This window comes from Lingula anatina, chromosome 5 (genome assembly GCF_051362555.1).
Source record: "Lingula anatina isolate TDL-2025a chromosome 5, LinAna3.0, whole genome shotgun sequence".
Lineage (NCBI taxonomy): Eukaryota > Metazoa > Brachiopoda > Lingulata > Lingulida > Lingulidae > Lingula > Lingula anatina.
The window spans coordinates 12,085,691-12,104,670 of NC_141771.1; the positions used below are offsets into that span (position 1 = coordinate 12,085,691).

Consider the following 18,980-nt stretch of genomic DNA (forward strand, 5'->3'; position numbering starts at 1 on the left):
ACCAAATTATTTTATTAATGTGGTATAAAACAATTTAAGTGCAGGGATTGGTGGAGTTGATTTGCGATGCTGGGGGGAGGGAGGGGGGTCAATTTAAAGATTGGATGTCTTTGATATACACAAGTACCAAGGGAAATTTTAATAAGAAATAGTTGGTGCAATTCTTTAGGCTAACGGCTCGTAAATATCTGCCAAATGTTAAATGTAAACATGATGTGTCCGTACATAGAAAATAATTTTATCAATGTTGGGGTCAGTTGCACTCATTGATCAACTTACAAAATGTGTCAAGCTTTTTGATAATTTCCCCCCCAGCATATACATAAAAGAGAACAAAAGCTTTCCAGGACTTGCTGATTTATTCCGTGACATGTTCATGATACACTAAATGGGCATTTGGTCCAAATGACCCAAGAAGATCATACATCTTTACTTCAAAGTACCATATTCATCCAAGTAAGACCACCACCATTTTTCTGGTTGTGCCAACTTAGACCCAGTATCCCTGGAATAATCCTGGGTATTTGTAGGCCACCTGGGTGCAAACTTGGATGAACACCGTATTAGTCACTTAAAATATTGCACAAAGCCATTTTGAAAAGACGCACTGCCATTAATTGCTACCATTAAGCCATTATTCCAGATCTTCAACAGGATGCTCTGGTTTAACATAATTTTTGTTCAACATTTTCCTGAATACACATTTTATCTTCTAAAGTTTCTTTGTGTCATGTTAACAATAAATCTGTATAGTCGAGGTCACCCTTCCCAAAAATGTCTTATCCCACTATTAACAAGGCTGTATAATTAAGTCATTACAAGAAAGCTTGCAGTTAAAAGCAAGATGAAATTTGTCTCCTTTATAGCCTTCGTTTGATGTCACTTTGGCGAGGTTTCCATGACAATAAACTCTTCATTTCCATGGCTAAACCTTTATTAAAATAGCATACATTTGCCTTATCACTTCAAGCTTTCTTGTTCATGTAGCCTACAAGTAAATAGACGAAGGTATCTCTTTGTGGTCACATCTGGTATGTCAAAATTTTCTCTTCACAATTAGTAGCATTATTTTTTGTCATCAAGTTTAACATATCTGTCTCAATCTCCACTTGTTTTTAACCCTTGACAGGCCTGCCCGTTTGTTGGGTATTTGATATCTCCAAAATGGAACAACTTTCAGAAAGAGAAATCTATAATCTTAGCAAAATTTGAATAAATTTTTTTTCAACTGAATATTGATTTTCTTTTTATAACCATGTTACACATAATATCTCTGTGCTTGTTATTCCACTGCATGCATGTATAATAAGAGGATGAGTAGAAATAAACTTTTTTAAAGAAGAAAATGCACATTACAAAACAATTTCACAACAATTATCACAAAAATATATATATCAATATTTATACTTATGTTCATGTGGAATGCTGTCTTTCACTTGCAGTCAAGTCACCTAAACATCTATCAATGGATTCAAGTTTAAACAATCTCAAGGACAATCATTAGTACGGTAATAGCTCGATCATTTCAACCAGGCAAAATTATCAATTTTTCAGGTACAAAATTTTGGAATTCGTAAAAATACATTTCTATGTAGCATTTTGGTGCTTTTTCTGCATAGAAGAGAACATTTAGGTAGTCTTCTTTTCAACTGTGTTGCTACCACTCACTAGGAATGTTCTAATTTTAAAAATTTATTACTTAAAAATATAGTATCTGAAAAAAATTCACAATTTTTCCAGTTGAAATGATCGAGCCATTACCGTATTTGAACATCAGTGTCTTGTTGTTGGGTTACGTCACCTAAAGCAAAGAGAATAAAACTTAACTTTCAAACTCTGAAAGTCAGTCAATGGTAGACAATACATTGCTTTTGTTGATAGGAATCCCTATTTTTGACTTGTTTTTTCCTAAAAAAAAAACTTCAACTGAAATTCTTAAGTACAACTAAATATATCACTGCTTTCTTGTAAAGCTACATGCAATCACATTAGAAAGAGTCCAAACGTAACATTACAGTCGGGGAGATTGCTTTTGCTCATTCATAACATTTTGTAAACATCCACTATTCCCTTCTTTTAAAATATATCCAATGTGCAATATCCAAGCAAAATTTTACTCTGGCATCCAATGTATGACATTTTTGTGAAAAGTATTTGTCAAATATAACTTAATTTTTTTCACTTGTCTAGCAAATTAGCCTGCCTTTAACCTTCGGTGAAGGTTTAAAGATAAATTAAGCCTGATCCCATTGTGTGCTGGTTGCAATGTTTCTGATATTTGTTAGAATAACTGACACTTAAAGCTAGCAGCATATATAGACTATTAACAATTTGTGACCTCTTTATCACTAATAATAAACTCTACATCTGAGATAACAAAAGATAAGTATAGAAATAAATAAAATACTTGATGCGAACCAAACAAGCCTTTTGATCATGTATTTTGTACGTGTTTTATGATGCACAATAATCCCTGTAAACTGTCTATAAACTGTAAAGTTTAGTCCATATCCTGAGCAAAATGTTTGGCATCATATATTACACTTACATACCAGTCTTGTCGTAGGCATGGTTCTTCATAACCTCAGCTTATTTATGAATGATATAGTTCCATACCATAGTGTTAATATGTAGCTAATTAATATAAAGGCAAAATTACAGTTAAGTCCTATACTAAAGCTTTATAATCCCATCTTTAATTTGATATAGTTAAAACAACTGGATGAAAAATGAAAACTTTCGTTTTGATATAATTATGTGAGATTATTGTACTTCCAATAGATTATAATTTTGATCTTCATATTTATCATTTGCAGTAAAAAGCAAAAACTGAAAAGTTGCACAGACATGATTTACTCGAGATGCTTAACAAACATAAAAAGCATATATTGTTCGCCACTTATACATGCTATAGATTTTCATCACTAAAATAATAAAACCAAAAGTGCACTTGTGTTCATAAATAAAATGGCAATGATTGGCTGATGCTCTCTGACTAGATAACTCGTTCTGCTGCACATAAATAAAATTCAGTGAGAAAATAAAATCCACTGGCTCATAATCCCCCACTGATATAGAACACAACAATTCTAAATAGTTTAAGAAGACCATATCACAAAAAGACAACAACAACGTGTCTAAAACTTAAAATAAAGTACCATGATTAAGAACAGGCAGCTTGGTATCTTTCACAGTTCCCTTGATATTAAATATGAAGCACGTCTCCTAAAATTGGGTCACGTGGTAGATCTGCTAGGGCTGATCTGTAGTCTGCAAGACACGGTATCACTCTTGTTCCCAAAATGGTCTGGTCCAGAGTCTTTAGACCATTTATTCTGCAAGTTCGTCATGCAGGGTGCACAGCATGTACTCATGCAATCAACTGTTGACTAGTTGCAATCAATGCCTCCAACTGCATGGAAGGATCCATTGTAAGTGGTCGTGTATTGGTTGCTATGAGGTGAGCATAGTAGTACCAGACAGTTGTGGGACAACAGTGAAACGGACTCTATCCTAATAACGGCTGGCAGAGTAAACTTGTTTGTAGATTCAGAGGTGAAAAGGCGGGATGTCATTACTGGGGCAGGGCCTTCAAGATGGCGTGCACTTCCTCTGCGACAGCTGCCAAAACAAACTCAAACTGCTCCTGTGAAAGGTGAAATGAAAGAGTAATTTTTTTTTTTTTAATTTACATATAACATTTGTTTTTTTCAAAGAATACAAATATCAATCAACAGCAAAACTACAGTGTACAAAAATTATTTAAATATAGATCTTTATACTAAGTCTTTTGGATTTAAAATTTCTGTCAAAAGATGGTAACGTTGACTGCTTCCCATGAAGATCAGCTGTCAACTATATCATGTGCTGCATATAACTGATAGGCATTTTAAGTCCAGTAATAGCTAAAATAAAATTATCACAACTGAACATCTTGTAATCTCATTAACTTAGTTTGATAGTAAATTAAGATATATTCTTAAGATACAAACCATACTTTCAGTTCTTAACTGCTGACAGTTCACCAAACCACTAAGGAACTTAATGATAACTGATACAGTGAATTTGTATCAAGTCTGTTGCAGTTATGCCATATTCCCTTCAATTTTAGATTTTTTTTTCTAAATAGGTGGACCTTTTTCCCCAACAGTTGATCCAACATGATAAATATATAACATAGATCCCTTTTAATTTTTCTTAAGAGTGAACCATTTTTGTCAAAAGGACGATTCTTATAAAAGCCCTGAACCTCCCCAGTGTAAAGGCCTGCTATGCATGGTTAGGTGAAACTGTCATGTTGATATGAGACAATAACCTTGGTCTTGACTGTCCCCATTCTCTGGTCACGCACGTGTTCCAACGTGGCAGCAATATCAATTTCTTTAGCTCCTAAATTGAAAAACAAATTACAATTCTTTACATCACGTATACTGATTGCACATATGCCACCATGAAACATTATTATAACTTCAGTAGTTTGTCATGTTTTAAATTCCTTTTCTGATATAAATTCAACAAAATTCATTATAGAAGATGCACCTCTGGGAGATTTCAGATTAGGTTCCATAAAAATTGATAAAAAAAAAATGTCAAACACAACTGATGACAATTTATAAAATATTAAATAAACACCAAATTTTGCTACCTTTTGCCATTCTGTTCAGCACCATGTCCACCAAGCAGTAGGTTCCAGTTCTTCCAGAGCCATCACTGCAATCACAACCAAAAACACAATCAGCGCTGCACACCAATCTCAACTACCACAATATTCAAAAATTGGCCCTACTGCTCAAAACACAATCCAAGAATTTCTAGAAACACTGACTTGCCCTATATATTGGACAGAAAATGTATTTCTAAATGGCCATATTGAGGAATACAAGCTCAACTCCCCACAACTTCATTTAGCACAAAAGAAGAGAGAAACAATAAGTGGGAGTGTATAATTAAATAAAAGCATTTATTTCATTTACAGTTTATTAATGTGTTACCTGCAGTGAACAGTTATTGGGCAAGATCTTCCTCTATAAGATTTGTTCACCTTTCTGAAACAAATCAAGTTGAAAGCATATTTAGGAACTGCAATTCCAAAAACAAGCAAAACAAAAAGCCTGCACAAAATATTCTAGGAATAAATGACAATGTTGATGATAACCATATACTGCCAGAAAGGGTATTTAGCAACAATGAATGTGACCAAATGTAAAATGCAAGAAAGTTATTAATTTTACATATTTCCTTCCATTTATCACTGCATTTAAAAAGTCAAAGCCCTTGCTGAGACAATCCAGATGTTGTATCCTCCTCACAAAGACCTCTATAGGTAGCTGTGTCACTGACCTATGACTTGACCAGTACAAGAAACTAGTCAAAGTCGGGTCCCTTATGCCAGATGGTCTACTTAAGTTATATTCCATGCCAATAACATGTTATTGTCATATTAACATTAGCAACCAATGTAAGTCCTCATAATGTTGTAATGGGCCCAAAGGCATTAATTTGTAACTAATATTAATTGGGATATATAAATCAATTGATTCATCTGGATGCTTCATTATAAATTTATGTAACCAATCATTATGACAGTGGATAGTGATACATCTATCTGAAGCAGTTGTTATCCTGAAGAAGTGGACTTTAATTTCAGTTGTCAGATCGAAGACTATATTTTCAATGATAATGTTGCATTGTTCCAACAATAGCTTAACCTAGGGGTGGTAACAGCATGCAGTCATACATCAGAGACAGTGTGAGCAATGGTGTAGAAAATATTTATAAAACAAACAGTTACAGGAACATGAGCACTCAAATTGTAAAGTGAACTACTGGTACCTATACTAAAACAATATCTTTATTCATAAGCAGTAACAGTAGCATTAATGCAATAGCAGCAGTGGCATTAGAATACATCATACCACTAGCTTTCATGTACAAGATATCTACAAAACATATTATAGAACTTAGAACTAGATTAGATCTAGATAAGGCCCTGTTTGAATAATTTGCCAGTATTAGCAGTGATAAAGCGTTCTAATTAATAGTGACTGTTTTGAATCAGTTGACCGACTTCATGACCCAGCAGCAGTAACAGTAGATGTATTGTAGCATTCTAAGAGTTAGTGACCGTGATGAACCTATCTACCAATATCTTCACCCAGCAGCAGTTACAGTAGCAGTAATGCAGCAGCAGCAGCAGCAGCAGTGATAATGTTAGTAGCAAGCTCCAAGGCTCCTGATCACTTTTGTGACTATGCAATTTGTCATGCAAACAATTGCTAAATCACAAAAGCCGCCAGGCAACCTGGCATAATTGAAGTAGAAGTAGTAGTAGTAGTAGTAGTAGCGTGCAAGGTTAATCCAGGGTCTATGGCAATCACCCAAGGTCGAGGTCAGAATTAGGTCAGAATTTAAGATGTTGTTAATTAATCTAAAAATCATTAGATGATCGATCAACCCAGTATTTAGATCGCTTAAGGCTATTGCTATACCAAGCTATGGAAGAAGCACCCACATATATTACATACGTGTATTAGTTCATTGAACTTTAGATTATGCATTAAAAACAAATCCAAAGTCACCCAGGTCAAAGATTAAGGTCACTAAAGGTAAAGGCCAAATCAATCTTAAACAGGAAATCATGATAGGTGAGTTGATACATGAGCTGATTATCCTAAAGATTGTGCAAATAAGCCTCTTGCCATTCAGTAAAGCACCTAAAGGTTAGATGTATATAGTAGGTCCCAAGAATTTTCATTTCATGCAGTTAATTTGTCAAATCGGGGTAAGGTTATCATCGTGCCATGCTGTTTTCTTCCGCAATTTAAATTGGTGTTCCATGATGATATGGTTTTCCATTTCCTATTTCCCCTACCATGCAAGCCTGATCAACCACGATGCATCCCATGCCCTGTCACTAATGATTTATCTTCATACATCAACGGAAAAAAAATTCAATTTTTACGAAGATGAGGGTACAAAAGCTGAATTAGTTTTCTTTTTAATCAGCAGATAACTGACAAGAAATTAATCATCACTATAATATCTGAACCACATATCTTCAATATCCTCTACAACAGAATATCACTCATTTCACTATGATATGTACAGTACTATTCAATTAAAAATTACAGGTTTTCATCGTGTCCTATTGCCTAACACTGTTAAATCTTAAAGGGGTTCCTTGCTTGATCTTACTTGTGCTGACACCTTGCATACTGCTTCAGATTTCGCTTTTTTTTAGCCAAACCCTTCTCCTTCCAAATTAATGGTGTTAGGAAAAATGGCGTGTTTTGGACAAAAAATGAAATAAAATACACAAGTGTTTTAGCTAATGAAAAAACCACATGTATTGCATGCTGGCATACCATATGAGATCAGGTTTATCAGTGACGTGAGGAAAAAATTCATATGCAAAATGACAAGAGAGACAGTTTCTAAAACATCCCCCCTGTTGTGTTGTGAAATCCAAATTAATATATGGACCAATTCAAATTGAAAGATTAACAACTTAACAGCTTGACTACTAGGTAAGAAGGTCACCTAATCCAATTAAGCCCTCTTGGCTAACACAGCCACCTATTTAGAATAACTAAACAGCAGAACTTGTGAAAGGAGTAAAAGCCCCTGTAGCGTAATAACATGTTAGAACCTCCCCAGGTGTCTAGGTGGACCGGTCCAATTAAAAGGACCAGGCGATGAAAAGGTCCTTCCAGGTTTCCTGCATGCATGGTTGTGACTTCATATTACTAACCACTTTCTCGGCCTGAATGAACCCCACTGACTGCAGATATTAAGGGAACTGCACATAAATCAATCACTATCTTCATTTTCTTTCATTTTTTTTTTATTTCACAATTCTCTTCCTCTTTTCTACCTCTTTTTCTCTTTAACTGGAGCCCTCCCTTCTCTCTCACCCACTTTCTTTCTCTGGAGGTCAATTAGCATGACTGCCTCACACTCTTATCGGTCTTTCGACTACCTGTCTATTCAAATACAATCCATTAGCCAGGAAATTACACTATTCCCTTTAGAAGCTAACAAATCTTGTCCAGGAAATTGTGCGATTCCCTTAGCAGTGATGGTTATTTTGATCAGAGTATGTCAGAATATCAGGTTTAGATAGAGGGACTGGAAGGCACAGACGTGCATTGTTGGAAAATCGCAGGGAAATCCCCCCCTCCAAAAGTCTTTTATTTATATTATATCATCATAATGATCTTTGTATATTTATCTATTTTTCATTCTATTTATGTATTATCTTTTTTTATTACTATTATAATTTTTTTTTTTTTTTTTTTTTTTTTTGCAAATTAATTACTGGCATGAATTAGAACAGCTTTTCAAGCAAATGCTCAAATCCATCTAAAAAATAGAAAAACACTGACCGTCTAAAGTCAAGGAGAGATTTCACAGATGAAGGGACCTCGAGGTCGGGCCATGACAGAAAGTGAAACTGGGTCACAGTCCTGGTCTCGCCCGTCTGGAGATTCTTAAGGTAGAAGCTGCGCACCAGAAAATCCTCACACCAGATGTGTTCCGATACCAGATGGACCTTTAAAATTTGAAGTAGGATTATGTACATGTAGGATGCTATATATATGCATGCATGCCTGCACGTGTACACACATACGCATGCATGCACACACACAGTTCCAATACTAGTTGGTTGTAAGTATAAACCATACCAATTCTTGATCTAATTCAATTCAGCTGGATTTAAGTTGAAAAAGTTTTTATTGCATGTTTACTGTCATAGCAGTTCACTAAGATAATGTTCCATGCACCGCTACCACTCATCATTTTCCCTGTTAAAACTCGGAATACATCCAAGTTCCAATCCATCATTATCCTCACTTCTCCACTTCAGTTAACCAATCACAACTGTTCTATGTACTACCACAGTTTCAACTTAACTTAACCAATCAGTGGTCCTGTTACAACCAAAATGTGGTCAGTACCCATATCTTACCTCATAGATGTGATAGAGGTCACTTCCCTCCTCTGGCCAGTAGCGATGACACATGGCTACTCCATTCTCAGTCAGCTTGGTCAACATCACTATGACCACACTGCCTTGCTCCCACACCAGCTGAGAGAAAACAAAAATGGGAAATTTAAGTTTACAGATCATAATGATTAGAAATGAGAGACAACTTGGGTATATATCACTTTGTAATGTTTACGGAATTGAAACTTTCACTTTCAAATCTTTGTTCTTGAAAATCAAAATCAAGCCCTTATGTGATAAATTCATTGTTTTAATACGTATTCTCAAATAAACTGCAGAGCATTATAATTCAACATTTTTTTTAGAATACTTAAGAAAAACAGGATAATACATTGTACGTCACAAAATTACTTACCTGCCAGAAGTCGGCAACAGTGTGTGGTAGAGGACCTTGCGTTGCAATATAAGCAGGATTCCTGGGGTCGTGATCAGTCTGAAATAAATGATATTGAAAACATAAAAGCATTTTGCCTAAAGTTGTGCTACAGAAAATGAAACAAAATTGCATGATTGCTCTTTGCTAATTTGCAAAACCTTTGATGAAAAATAATCATCTGACTACAAATCAAAATTAACGACTGCTAGTGACAAAATTTTCAGCAGATGCAGAACAATTGACATATGGTTAAAATCAGTTTCGGTTTACCTTTCCTATCTTTTCTAGAAAAAAATCCCTCTAACCGAGTATTTGTTAACTCCTTTTCCTTCCAAACCATCCTTCAACTTTTGCTCCATATTTCAGCATCTTTAGTAGTTATTGTTCTTAAGCTTAACACATTTTCTGCTTTCGGTCCGTTCTAGACAAATGTCTATTACAGACTGGTTTTCAAGCTGCTCATTATACTGGAGAAACTTCTCTAAATCACTTCTTTTTAAAACTAACCTAAATAAGCAAGTTCTGCGAAAATTTGCTCTTCATCTAACCAGATTTCTCACTTTATGCCAGATCAAGAAAAATCATTCATCATTTAATCCAACTTCATTACAGTAAGTTTTTTTCAAGCTAGACATGTTTCTAGACAAACTCTATTTCATCGCTTCAATTTATAACAAATTCAGGTTGGCGTGAGCAAGAATAAACAGAATTGCACTTTCATGTCACATACAAAATTGCGTGATTGTTTTATCAAGGAAATATTTTTTCTATAATACAAACGAATTACAGTAATTTTTCTGCACAATTTCAAATGAAATGAAACAAAAAATGACCCCTGGTTGCTCTTTACTGATTCAAGAGCTATCATGTATCTCCATTTTTGGTCACATACAAAATTATGAGATCGTGACTGTTTAATCAAGGAATTTTTTTTATGTAAAGTAAACATATTACATTTTTTTCTGCACAATTTCAAATGAAATGAAACAAAAAACGACCCCTGGTTGTTCTTTAAAGATTCAAGAGGCATCATTTATCTCCAATCTGCATGTCACATAACAGTTGTCACGATTGCAGATGTCAGTAAAAACAGTATGTCCTATGCATATTAGAAATATGTCAATTCCAATTTTATCTTGTACAGAAAATGTGGCAGGGAAAACAGACAAAGGACTGGAAAAAGGATTGCAACATCACAAGTAGAGCCTAAATGAATACTTATGAACCTCATTTCTTGGAGAAGAAGGCCTGATTTATGGTAGGGACACTGCAAGTGCTAAAATTCCAATGTAATCATTTAATTGCAATAAAGTGATAGAACTCATAGAATATCCCTTGGTAGCAATAACCTGAGCCAGTTTTGTGGTACATATTAATAAAATATGGTAAATAAGATACACATGATAATATGTGTTGTGTAATTGTGAACTGTAATGTCTTGCTTGAAGAACCTAGCCTAGATGGCACTTACATATGGCATGGTGTGTGTGTGTGTGAGAGAGAGAGAGAGAGAGAAAGAGAGAGAGAGCTAAATAAGTATTTCATTTTATATATAGTTTAATATAATATTATATTTAAAATATTGCAACCAAAACATTGAAGTTGTACAGATGATGAGTTTGAATAAAAATTTTAAAATAAAATAGTAACATAAAGAATTTACATTAAAGATCATATTGATTCAGAAATCAAAATAAAACACAGACCTCTAAGAGTAAGATCAAGCATAAGATATACAAGGGTTTGAGAAACGTTTGGTCTTAAATCTTGCTACATTGAAATTAGACTGGTTATGTAGAAGTAAAATTTGGGGGGGGAAAAAGCAATATATCTCTATACTTACAATAGTGCTGGCATTGATATAGTCACCTCCAGACACATTGGTGGAATCGTTAAGAACCACCCTGGAATGATCGTCTGAAAATGAAACAAAAACAAAATAGTGCAAAGCATCTGGCCAAACAATGTGATGATGAAAACAATAAAGGCTGTATATCCTAAAACATATCATTATAACACCTAATTAGAGTTCTTTATTTTTATTTTTTCATCTCTGTATCAATCAATCATACATGACAAACATATTGATTACCCACTGTTGGCAAAGGTGAGGGTTTTTTTACCTGTTGAAGTACCAAGAAGCATTTTTCAACAGACACAACTGAAAGCAGTGCCTTTTGCATAATTAAGTGCAATAGCTATTGGAATATTCACACAGTACCATGCAAAAACCCATGATAAAAAATTACTGGTAACGACAGAATTTTGATCAAACCAGCTGCTACTAAATACCCCAATGTGGGTTATTCATTCACCTCATTAATATTATACAAAAGCTAGTTCAGAGCTTTTAATCTGCGAATCCCACTTGATTTCCTTACAAACTATTAAACAATTTCTTAAACATCTAGGACACTTTTTAAACACAAAAAACAAACAAACAAACAAACAAACCGCCCCCCCCCCCCCCCCCAAAAGAAAAAAAAAAAACACTGTACACTTACATGGGAGAATGTCACAATATCTGTTCTTGCGCGTATTATTGGGGAGATTGGCCGCCTCCGTAGTGTTGGGTTCTGCCTCATAAGCGCACAAGGCCTCCCACTCACGGTCGAGGCGGTCTTTGTTCTTTAAGTGGTCTTCCATGTAGGACTGAAGATGGGGAAAAAAGATTGAATTACCAAATGAAAAAATAAGCTGTTTATAGTACATTGGTCGTACAGATCGATGCAGTCTAAGGACCCATTCCCAATGGTTCACACGCCTCCACTTGTTTCCAATGTATACATACTTGTATAATCACCAGCTTTTTTGTAACCTACTCAAAACTACCAGGAGGGAGCCTATTAATCTCTTAATCTGATTGCATTCAGCAAGAGTCCCCACAGAGTGACTGATAGTTTCATTGTTAATGAGCGCTAAGTTAACAGAAGCTGTATGTTAGAGACTTTACAAGGGCGGATCCAGAGATATTTTGTGACAGGCTTCCAAATTATCTTTATTGATCCACCCTCCACTTATTACCGTATTCCGACAGAAATAAATTTATACCCGTCAACGTAAACATGAAAATCTGACCGTCTTCTGGAAGACCCAGAAGACGGCCTAAATCTGCCCCTGCTTTAGTATCAGAGGCAGAGGGGTTTCCTTGCAGTATCTGGCATTTCACACTGTATACCCAATGTGGCTTGCATATTTTAATCCTATTTATTAGTATCAAAACTGATTAAAGGATTTGCTTCATACCGTCAGAATGGCCTGAACGGAACATATTCTTCAGAAAACATGCCCAACTAACGATATCTTTATCCAAATACACAAATTAAAAGCTCATTTTGTAAATTTTTGGCTTTAAAAAACGTCCTTTTTGTTCGGCCTGGGAGTTAATGAGCTACGTGGTCACGTGGTCCGATGACGACAATCGAGCCACTGGAGAACAGAGCGTGCTTAGCTGTCAAACTGAGCTGCATTGTCTACCTGTAAAATGACTTCTCTGGCTTCTGATAAAAGTTAATACTCATTCAAATCTCTTACCCGAGGGATCTAAATCCTCATGAAGCTGTGTAAAACCATTCCCGTCTAGTCAATTCTTTAACGAGCATTTAATTATGGTTATCCCAAGTTGTATAAAATACTGCATTTGAATGAGTAAAGGGTACTGTGGATTATTGCATATGAGGGCCATGTTATTTGTGAAATTCAATTAATTTTATTAAACCGCTGACACTCCGTCTTGGATACTTTTCTTAAACTGAGGTAAACGATGCCCGTTACCTTTACAAGTCCCATCTTAATCATCCATCTAACTGGAACTTCCTTTACCTCTTAATTAGAGGGTTAAATGGCTGGCGATATTTATCTCAGATAAAAATCTACCTGTGCTTTAGTTTCAAAGAGCAGCTCCCGCAGACCTGGGGGTACTAGATAAAATCTGAACACCGGGTTTATTGAGGAGCTAGAGAAACAAAGGAAGAATTTTTCCTGCACAGCTTCATAGGAATTTTAGCACGGACTTGATCCAGCTTAGACCTTCTAATTAACAGAGTGACATGGGCAATTTTCAAATACAAAATAAACAAATAATAAAACTATATTTCAGTTAGCCTCCTCTTAAATAAATATACCGTTCTGGATAAATTAGAACATTTATTAAATCGACAGAAAATTTTTGACTTAAATGATGATTTTATTATTAATGGAAATTAAGCTACTATATGGGGCACATTTGCTGAGATTACGCTGTTCTTGATGTTTTGCGTTAGTCTACATTTTGTTGTGCGTGCTTGGAATTTTTTAATTTTTTATACTCACGTATGTAAAACTGCACATTTAGTAAACATTCAAGTAATGATTTTTCCCATGCAACTTATAGCAAACAATGCTCTTTTACCTTGATCTGCTACATGTTTTTGGGTTTGACAAAGCATACAAATTTGCAAAAAGTTTTGTGTACAGACGCAGAACTTGTATTTCAAGGTATAAAATGATAAATCTTTTAAATTATTTTATACTTCAGATGAAATAACATTCAGAAACAAATCCTCAAAGCATAAACGAATTAGGATTACGAACCATTTCAGTACATAAGTTCCTATTTTTTTCTTTAATATACCGCTCTTTTTTTCTGTTTGTTCTTCAACACGTTTTCTTCCACGGAAGTAATGCCTGGGCATACGCATGCTTCAAGTTACCCTGAGAGCAATTATTTTTATTAATGTTCGCGACGGTGTTTGAACTCAATTGTTTAAATATTGATATTAAACGTCATTTACAAATACCAATAAAATCACCCCATGAAATAAATGAGATATTTTGAAAAATATGAAAGCCCACCAAGACGATTTTGATACCTCTTATTACCTGGGTTGGGAAGTGCAGCGGTGCATAATTAACAGGTTTGTTGTAAACGAGCTTTTGGTCAACTACAATGCATTTAGAATGCATCAGCAATCAGTAAGTTTGCCAACTGATGACAGTTAATCTGAAAGACTACCAGCTCTTGATATGATCTAAACCACCTGAGGTGACCATGATCTAGAGCATCGCAACTATTGTCACCGAAGTTAGTAAGTCACGGAAGACCGTCACAGACAAAGAAAGATTGTCAACGAGAGCTGCAATTTTGGTGAATCCCACGGCAACACACCGAGGCATAACGAAAATTCCTCAACTCCGTTCAACACAACTTTCCTTAACTTCTCCATCTGTATGTACCATGCAGCTCAGTTGAGTCTCATAGACCTTTATCGTGATTGTCGTCACAGTACCACGTGACCCAGATCTGTTGCTTCGTTTATGCATATTGAGGTGAGGTTTACTAAAACGCTTTTTTACTATTAATAGATTGTTTTTATAATTTTTAAATGGCGGGGATCGATTAAAACATACCTCTAGTGTATAGATTGAGTGCTGAATCTTCAAAATTCGAGAAATGGATTTTTACATGAAGATTGTCCTTTAAACTTGGAACCTGTATGAATGGAACTGCCAAGAGAGAGAGAGAGAGAGATTACTTACCAGTACCACGTGTCCTGTAGAGATATCCATATTGGAGCTGACAGGTTCCTCGCTCCTAAAAAATAAAGAAAAAAGAATTTATTCGTCTGTTTGGTGAAAATTAAGAAGTGAATTCAGATTATTTGTAATAAGTCAGCTGTTTCCTGAAACCAAATGATAACATGAAAAATACATTAAACAATTTGCTCTCATATGTTTTTCATACCAGCTAGAGATATATACATAATGGTCCACAATTTATTATCATAGCAACTATTATTGTTTCAACTGACCTCAAATCAAAGTGTTTTTAAATACACTTATATATACACTTATTCTCTCTTAATTATGACCCAAGCTCACACATCACACTTCCAAATTCACAGTCGTTTGTCTTAAAATTTTACTCAAACTTTCTATATATTATCACTTTCATATGTGTACTTTACAACATCCATCCAAATGTTGCTTTTTATTTATAAAAGCATGAGTTCCAAAAACACCTCTTCCTTTAACAATAAAGTACAAAAATTCAATCTCATGGTGAAATTTCCCATTATAGTACTTCTAGTATGCCTGCATATAGAAGTCGATCATATCACACTGGTCTTGACATCATTCATATTAAATAAAACAACCCTCATTTACAACAGAACGCAGTGGATAAATCTTATACATATTACACGGTTTGTCTTTGTGTTGCAGCAGTGCCTGTATATTACACACACATTAAAGTTAAACTCAGTCATGTTCAAGCAGGCCTAAAGTTAAATAGCTTTGTGCAGCCAATAAAAAGTTCGAAAGACCAAAAAAGAACAGCTTTATGTGTCCAGAGTATACCTTTATCAGGGGCGGATTTAGGCCGTCTTCAGGGTCTTCCAGAAGACTGTCAGATTTTCAAGTTTACATTGACGGGTATTTAATGTTTTCTGTCGGAAGACGGTCAAAAATGGAGGATGGATCAACATAGATAATTTGGAAGACTGTCAGAAAATATCTCTGGATCCGCCCCTGTTTATGTAGTAAAAGCTAATTTGAAGTTCAGTGCCTACACTATAGGTGTTCACAGATGAGCAGGTAAAACACTGACAGATACACAGAAAACTATACTATACTCAACTGGCAACATAGGTGTAATTTAATAATAAAAAAAATGGCTCTTTTTACGTAGACTTTTCTAACATTGCCTACTCCTGCAAGAAATATATATCATCTTACATATTTGTATATTAGCTTCTTTTAATGTCACAAGGATTTTTTTAAATCAAGAAATTGCATGATAACAAGTCTTGTGCTTTGGTATTCTATTTTTCTTGTGCATTCATCCTATTTCCTGTTGCTGTTTTTTTTTTTCTTTGCATGAATCCAAACGAAGAAACTTGTCTTACTCATGCTACAATTACGACATCAAGGCTTTTGAAATATCTCAGTGTTACCAACAATTTCATGGATGATATTTTGATAAAGTGTCTAGGATTTTAAAGTACAAGATAAGATACTTTGATTGAGTTAATTTGTTTTGATTGAGTAAAAGTTTGTCCTAATGATGCAAAAGACATACAAGGATTTACTACAAAACTACAGGGGTCACGGTGACAGCCCTATTCTTGAATGTCATTATTATCATAAAATACACCAGACTGAGTTAAGGAAGAATTATAACTTACAGCTCTGTACCAGAAAAGATTGTCAGAGATCAGAAACCCTTACAGTGCTCAGAGAAAGACAAGACAGGAGAAGCCTTATGTCTAAAGCAAACGTTACCTAGGCAACAATATGTAATCTGACTGGACGGCCTATGAAACTTAACTACACATTGTATAATAACAATAAACATTATAATGATTATGATAATAAACATTTTATTAATGTCTATTATGAGAGTTCAATAACTGTATATACACCGGGTGTACAATTTAAAGTCATCAAGACCTCAAAAATGGGTTAATGTTCACTTTAACACATAAAAGCATTTAAAGGTAACATATACAAAATATTTCTTAATAAATTTAAAAACTGATTAATCAATATTATGTGAAAATGGGTAATGAAAGGTTTGCTGCTAAAACAAAGACAGGACCATGTTTAAGTCTGCCATTCTCAACACACTTATAACATATTTGGACGATCAGCTCATTCTCTACTAGTAATTAAAAGCATGTGTATTTAAAAATGCCCCAGATCCAAATTTCCTATATTTCTACAGACCCTGCAAAGATAACTTTCCTTCACACTGTCAATTTAGACCTTAAAAATAATATAATGCCTCAAATAAAATCTGATGTCAATATTTCCTTCCCAAATGTACAGGAAGACATGTGGCAGTCTAATAAGTGAAATGCATGGCCAGTCTTTTAGAACTACATAATTTCATTAGAAAATGGTATAACTCATCAAATCGAAGTAGAAGGACGGGTCAAGCTGTGATATGCAAGAGGAAAATTTTTTTCTCCTTTTCTTCTTCATTTTTTTTTTCTATTGAGGTAAATTTGATTTGGCAAGAAAATATAAATCTATAATGCTCTGGAGAGGAATGCTATCTCCATAACATAAGGAGTATGATTACATTACCTTTTTGAGATGTTCCATCCGAGTTGCTTCTTTACAAGTTACTTTATCACTCACGAACAACATCTGAGATCAGTTGGCTACAAAAACTATCATCTTAATGATAAATGGTGGTCCCTTTCCTTATATATCTACCTAGTACCAACCGCTGCGCAAAATGACTTAGTAGTAATTACAGAATACTATGTTTGTTTTAGAACTCAGCTACAAAAGAAAAAAAAAGTTCTTTTTTGTTGGTCATGGAAGAAAAAATACAGTTCCTTTTTGTTGATAGTCATCCAGTTCGTGTCTCCATGAAATCTCAGCATCTTGTAATATGACTTAATTGGTTGTCTTTGAGAATGTTTTTTTCCAAACAATATTGCATTTTCCTTTATGTGCATTCATGTAGTTTACTTCTGCGTGAATTTTTACATCCCAATCCATGTGACATATGGCTTGGTTAACATTTCCATCTGCATTCTTCCTTTCTAAAGTTGCTTTTATAGACACTCAACTGACTGTGAAATTCCCTCAGAATGCCTTTGGCAAATTTGCTTAACTGATTAGCCACAACCTCCCATGCAGAAATAAAATGATCTAGAGCAAATTTACTTGAATGGCTCTAAAATAAATCACGCCCCTACACATTATCCAGGTAATCCACAGACAGTGGTCCAACACAGATGTTTGTTAGATGACTCTCTTCCAGTCTGAAATTCACAAGATCTCAAACATGCAATCAGACGACCAGATGACTTCACAATGCTGGTTGTATAAAGTCCAGTAGGGGTCCAGCTACCAGAAATACTACACTCTTCACTGAGAAAACCTATAGCCAGCTCCGGTATCCAGGGCACATATTTTTATATCCACAAGCCAACGTCTTTCTTGAATCTTTTCGCGCAAAAATTGAAAGACTTCCTCAAAAATAACTCGGGGGAAGTATGCATCCCAGCCTAAACATTGGACAGTTTAAATTATTCTACATTATATTATCCGTTCGTAGTGTAAAAACATGTGTATGCCTATCCACTCACACTAACAAAACACACACAGGAATGCGTGCACAGACACCCATCACATTACATCACATTACATTTCATCGCATCACGTATACCCAACACTGTTTTTGGTTCATCATCTTGCACGCAGTGAAACTACAAACTAACGAAGAAGAAATCATTTGAGGAAACATGCACACATTCAGGCACACATTCATGAACACATACAAGCACACACACACACAGCTACTTAAAAATTTCCAAAAGTTATTCATGAATTAAACCACATGTGCATATGTACACTCACACACACATGCAAACTTCACATACCTAAAATGTAGTTCTGGTTTTGGTTCATCCTGCAGTGGAACTATAGTGCATCTTTGATACCAGTCATTAAATGTGTCCCACATAAAGAATTCATGATAACAGCCAACACACAGCTGTGCTTTCCATGAAATCCTCCCATACCATGCATGGTGTAAAGTACTCCTCCGTCCACACGTCTTGTACATACATGTCTATTTCTTATTAACACAATCTTAAGCAT

At 35.0% G+C, this 18,980-nt stretch overlaps 1 protein-coding gene across 3 annotated transcripts in view; it reads right to left on the minus strand.

Moving 5' to 3' along the window:
• Nucleotides 1-340: 340 nt before the first annotated feature.
• The window catches only part of LOC106170296 (receptor-type tyrosine-protein phosphatase N2), a 119,332-nt gene continuing 100,692 nt past the window's right edge, over nt 341-18,980 (minus strand). For all 3 annotated transcript variants that reach the window (XM_087013358.1, XM_087013356.1, XM_087013357.1), the window contains exons 14-23: nt 14,901-14,955; nt 11,888-12,035; nt 11,227-11,300; nt 9,363-9,440; nt 8,969-9,088; nt 8,385-8,551; nt 4,992-5,045; nt 4,646-4,710; nt 4,316-4,389; nt 341-3,646 (exon numbers count right to left, since the gene is read on the minus strand). In XM_087013358.1, coding sequence (XP_086869484.1) covers nt 3,575-3,646; nt 4,316-4,389; nt 4,646-4,710; nt 4,992-5,045; nt 8,385-8,551; nt 8,969-9,088; nt 9,363-9,440; nt 11,227-11,300; nt 11,888-12,035; nt 14,901-14,955 — 907 coding nt within the window. In that variant the 3' untranslated portion in view covers nt 341-3,574. The remainder of the gene's footprint in view (nt 3,647-4,315; nt 4,390-4,645; nt 4,711-4,991; nt 5,046-8,384; nt 8,552-8,968; nt 9,089-9,362; nt 9,441-11,226; nt 11,301-11,887; nt 12,036-14,900; nt 14,956-18,980) is intronic.